The 5,320-nt window shown below is 40.7% G+C and overlaps 1 protein-coding gene across 1 annotated transcript; it reads left to right on the top strand.

The window, feature by feature from the left end:
- Positions 1-1,788: 1,788 nt before the first annotated feature.
- Positions 1,789-3,417, top strand: hrh1 (histamine receptor H1). The gene has a single exon (XM_016249329.1). The coding sequence runs from the start codon at positions 1,789-1,791 to the stop codon at positions 3,415-3,417; it is 1,629 nt and encodes a 542-aa protein (XP_016104815.1).
- Positions 3,418-5,320: the final 1,903 nt, after the last annotated feature.

Here is a 5,320-nt window from a genome sequence, read left to right as displayed (position 1 = left end):
GGAGAAACAATAATGTACAGTATGTGGAAAATAATGTGTTTTTTTAACCTTAAACCGCATAAACACATTTCATTACACCAAATACACAAAATACTGTTCTTTTTAGCAACATCATATGACCTCTTTAAGGTTAGAACTAAACTCTACCCTAACTCTAACTAAACCCAGATTTGAGGATCCCTGGCCTATATGAAACAACAAATTCTGAAAAGGTCTCTTTTGGTTTGAGCCATTCCACTTCAATTGAGTGGCTAAAGAATGGCCAGTCAATGTTATTTGTATTCTCCTAGTTGCATTACAGGGCTGCCTTCACAAAACTTGCATGGGCCCAAAGGATGCAAAAGTTGCTCTGGGCCCGAACGGGCTGGCCCACACTGGGCCATCATAGAATTAATGTGGGCAGTCCCATAGTGTGGCCTGCTCACAGAGAACCTGCGGTGAGCCCAAAGCTGTGGGCCTAGCCTGGGCAAGCCCGCACTGGGCATGTTTAGGTTTGGTGTGGCCCTAGCCCACTGTGCCCACAAAAAGCCAGCATGGGCCCAGCAGGGACAGCCACAGGTTCAGTTTGGCATCACGTCATCAAATGCATTAATGCTAACGGTTTGGTTATCATCACAAAATTGGTCAAGGTGCAGTATGTTTTCGAAGAAATTCAAAATGGTGGACTGCAGGTTTGACCATGGCATAACTGGTATCTTTGTTCTCAGGTATGATTTAAAGAATCTATCAAGACCTGTTTCCTTATGATTTTACAAAATTAATTGCAAGCTATTAGTAGTATTTGAATGTTCATAATTTTTGACCACAAGATAGGTTGTTCTGAAACTTTTTGAGTCCCTACAATAGCTTTTATTTATTTATTTATTTTTATGAAACTAATGCACAGAAACACGAAAGAAACCATTTCAACCTGAATCAAAGTCAATGTGAAATACATTCACATCTTACTGCCAGGAATTGACTAGATCATGAAAAGTGGGATGTTTCAATCGCCTGATAGTCTCTGTGTAGTGGACTTCGCAGAGTATTCATGTACATGTGAGTGGCTCACATGTACATTGACTTAGACACAAAAACATACAATATTTTGACAGCATCTACAGTAAAATATGAATAATTTACATATGAACAACTTGTACAAATGTACAAATCCTTTGTGACTTCTGAGGAAAGAAGCTTTGGTTTAAAAACAGGAGAGGTATTAGCGGCTCAAAAATATCAATGTATTGGTATATTGTAACTAAACATATTGTCAAATATTATGTACAGTTTTGTACATTTCATTATCTATCCAAACATACAAAAAAATATTTTGGTACCTGTAAATGTATGAATATCTATGTATGATGAGACCAGTCTGATTTTAAACCAGTAGTAAAGGAATGGTAATAGTTCACGAGAATATTAAAAAGTTATCACTACTAAAGAAATTTATAAAGTGAACACAGTATTTGTGAACATACTATTTATGCAATTAATGTCTATTTAATTAAGAAATGGGTCAAATATAATTTCATGTTGGCTTTCAAATGTGATGTACTCTCTCTTAGTTGTGAATAAGTATCAAAGTTCATTATTAGGGCTCTTATATGCCCTTGAATACACACACAAATTAGAGTGTCATTTGGTTCACTGACTTGTAACAGGGTCCTATGTCCTTACACACAGCAGAGGTAGTTAGGCTGCCAGTCTCTGGCTCTTGAATTAAGGTTGTACAATCAAGACAAGTATGCTTGACAGATGAGACATTTCATTTCAAGAGACACACCCAGTTCATTAGCCCTGGCGATGCTGCTATGTAACACGTTGGACTGCTCAATGGAGACGACTACGATACTCACCACGACAAACAGCCAAGGAAAAAGAATTCTTCAAGAGCATTCCGAACCCAACGTTACAAGTCTTCTGAATGCGTCCGCTCCCTTCCACCATCACATGAACAATGCGGTGCTGGGCATTCTGCTTGGCACACTGTCCCTTCTGACGGTTATCATGAACCTGCTGGTCCTTTTTGCCGTTAGAAAGGAACGAACTTTACACACAGTAGGGAACCTCTACATCGTCAGCCTCTCGATAGCGGACCTCATTGTCGGGGCTACAGTCATGCCCTTGAATCTGGTCTACCTTCTTGAGGACGAGTGGAAACTGGGTCATGTCATTTGCCAGTTCTGGTTGGTCATGGACTATGTGGCGAGCACGGCCTCCATTTTCAGCTTGTTCATCCTTTGCTTGGACAGGTACCGCTCCGTACGCCACCCGTTACAGTACTTGAAGTATCGGACACGGGGAAGAGCGATGCTGCTGATTTGTAGCGCGTGGCTGCTCTCCATGACCTGGATCATTCCCATCCTGGGCTGGCGGATGTTTGCTCAGGTCGACGGGAAGCCAGAGCTGGAGAACCAGTGCGACACGGATTTCCGCTTCGTGACCTGGTTCAAAGTTCTGACAGCCATCCTCAACTTCTACATTCCTTCCTTTCTGATGCTTCTGTTCTACTCGCAGATTTTCATCGCAGTCCGCGATCATTACAGAGAGTGGGAGAACTTTGCCGGTCCGAAGGTGAAAACAGAAGCAGATGACACATTACATAATGGAATGCAACTGCAGATACCCAAAGCCTCGGAGAGAGAGAGTCTGGCTTCACAAGCGTATTCTCAAAACGAGGGCCTGCTGGATCAGTACAGCTTGGAGCAGCCTTACAACTCGAGGGACAATAACGAGGACAATACCGATTCCTTGTCTGAGCCAAAGAGGAAGAGTTGCTACAAGAAGAAACCAATGTTCAGGCTTTCGAAACGCACAAGAAAGAACATGCAAGACTCCAACGAGATTTCGTTTCAGAGCGACGATGGGGAAACCGTTGCCGAAGGCCCGACATCATTATCTCTTGCCTTTCTGCAGTCCGAGAATAGCCCTCAGCCCAAAACGTGCATAAATGTGAACAACTGTAATGTGTTAGTGCCAAACTCTGTTGGCAACATGTGCGAGAGTGCACCGACTGTGCATGTCGATAATTACACCACGGTTCTCTGCAATCACAGCACACCACCATCACCGCCGTCGCCATGGGCTGAGAACAGCCCTCCGCTGGACACCACCAATGCTCACCCCGTCAAACAGACATGGCTAAAGCTCTGTGAACAGTCCAAGCAGAGTATCCACAGTATGCGCATCCGAAAGGAGCGGAAAGCCGCCAGGCAGCTTGGCTTCATCATTGGCGTCTTTATGGTGTGCTGGATCCCGTACTTCATCACCTTCATGGTCACGGCCTTGTGTGAGACCTGTGTGCATCATGACCTTCACATGTTCACAATTTGGCTAGGGTACATCAACTCCACCCTGAATCCCTTCATATACCCACTGTGCAATGAAAACTTCAAAAGGGTGTTCAAAAAGATATTTCATATTAATAGATAAAGTTTAGGAAAAAAACTGCCCGTCTGCTCCATTGGTGCTTTCTGAAGCGTTTCTTGTGACATGTTTGTACATTGGTATTTCTCTGCATCTATGCTTGTGCTATTTTTGGGCATCTTGTATGTACAGAGCAATTTTTTTATTTGTTGCCAAGTGTCCGTTTGACACGTCTGCAATCTGCATCAGATTATATGATAGATTTATTCAATCCATAGTGTTTTAAAACTGGCTGTATTTGAGCACTTATGTTGCTGCTTCAGCACTTAGACCTGATGTAATCATGGTTAAGTAACAACTAGTTAAACAACACTAAAATTACACTGACACCTGAATCTTTGCCATTGAGGGTGATGTACGGTCAGGACAACTTGGGTTTGGTGTGTTTAATACAGATCATTGTTTAAAAATGCCTTGGCATTGATTATGTTTAAGTAGCATGTGCGGTGCATATATATTTTACAGGCAGATTCATTAAATATGAGTTTGGTCAAAAGCGAATGCACATTGTCTGCAGAGAGCTGGGAAATGCCGCATACAAACAGGTTCAGTTGAACATTGAAATTCTGGGTGATAATCAGTATGTTCGGAATAGCACGTGACCTTGAAGTTTTGAAAGGAAAGCAGTGGTGTATATACTATGCACAAATTGTCCATATGCATAGAACTCCTGGATTATTTACAATGCAGTGCATTTCACCTGATCTTTGTTGTTAATATAAAAAAATGATGATGAACAGTGATGATTAAAATAAATGTATAAACTGTAACATCTAATGTAACTCATTATTTGATTAAACTGCGATATGTGAAGACATTTTAAAAAAATGTTAGACATAATGACCGCGTCCGAAAGCTTAGGCAGCTGGCTTGTTGCTAAGCTGCCTTATCAGGCAATGAATTTGCAAGCAGCATTTGTGCATGAAGGTACCTGACTTGAGGCAGCAGGAAGGTTTAATGATCTACAACAAAATAGAACGAGTTTAGGTGATAACTAAACGAATATTTAATCACTATAATTACTTGCTTGAAATACCATCAAAAGTGGAGAAAGTTGGTCAAAAGCACACTAAATGAGCACCAACCACAACTTTCAGATGCCATCTTTTATTATAAGATATTATAGGTAGTGAAGGATTAATCTAGCTGCCTTCAAAAATTGCTAAAATGAAGGTCAGCTCACGATCATTGGATTCCTACTTCTGTAGGCAGCATTTTTCAGCTTTCGGACACGGCCAGTAACTGGATGCCTCTGGTTGATGAACAATGTAACATTAAGGTCATGTGAAAAGAAGATTAAAACAAAGTGTTTCATACTGCCACTATAATCACATACAAAACATGCAATAAACAATACACAGCAGAATGCTGGTATCCATTTCAAAAATACTGCATTTACATGCCTGTGCAGCGATGAGGTGGTGAATGAAACACTACAAATACGTCATGTTATGGAAAAGCAATTATACTATATATAATATTAATGCAGTGCATTGCTTAGTCTCATTTAGTTCTTTTTTTTGTTCTAACAGTTTGCATTGTTAGCCCTCAATTAGTGCCTGTCACTTTCTGTGAAACCACGTGATTGGTTAAACCAAAATGCCATTCTTGCTATAACCAGACTCAATTAGATGGTTTTCTTCAAATAAACTGAGAAGTGTGTTTTGGCAGATGACTCGCATTTTGAAAACCACTGGTTCACATGACAACATGGTTTTGATGTTAAATAGTCTTCATTTATTACTCTAACAGGGCATGCATGGTACCAAGTATGGACAGTTTAAGGAATAAACAGAAGAAAACACAATACATCAATATGTTCTCTAAATGTACAGGTTTAGGGAGCAGATGAGTTGTAGCAACACTTCAAATTGAAAATGCAGCTTTCAGCTGATCTCAATTTTGCATA

Source organism: Sinocyclocheilus grahami, unplaced genomic scaffold (genome assembly GCF_001515645.1).
Source record: "Sinocyclocheilus grahami isolate Dianchi unplaced genomic scaffold, SAMN03320097.WGS_v1.1 scaffold921.1, whole genome shotgun sequence".
In the NCBI taxonomy this organism is placed as follows: Eukaryota; Metazoa; Chordata; class Actinopteri; order Cypriniformes; family Cyprinidae; genus Sinocyclocheilus; species Sinocyclocheilus grahami.
This window is presented reverse-complemented; position numbering and strand designations above follow the sequence as displayed.

Excerpts from the sequence above, each read along its gene's own strand:
- hrh1 (XM_016249329.1), top strand. The coding sequence starts at position 1,789 with ATGCTGCTATGTAACACGTTGGACTGCTCAATGGAGACGACTACGATA.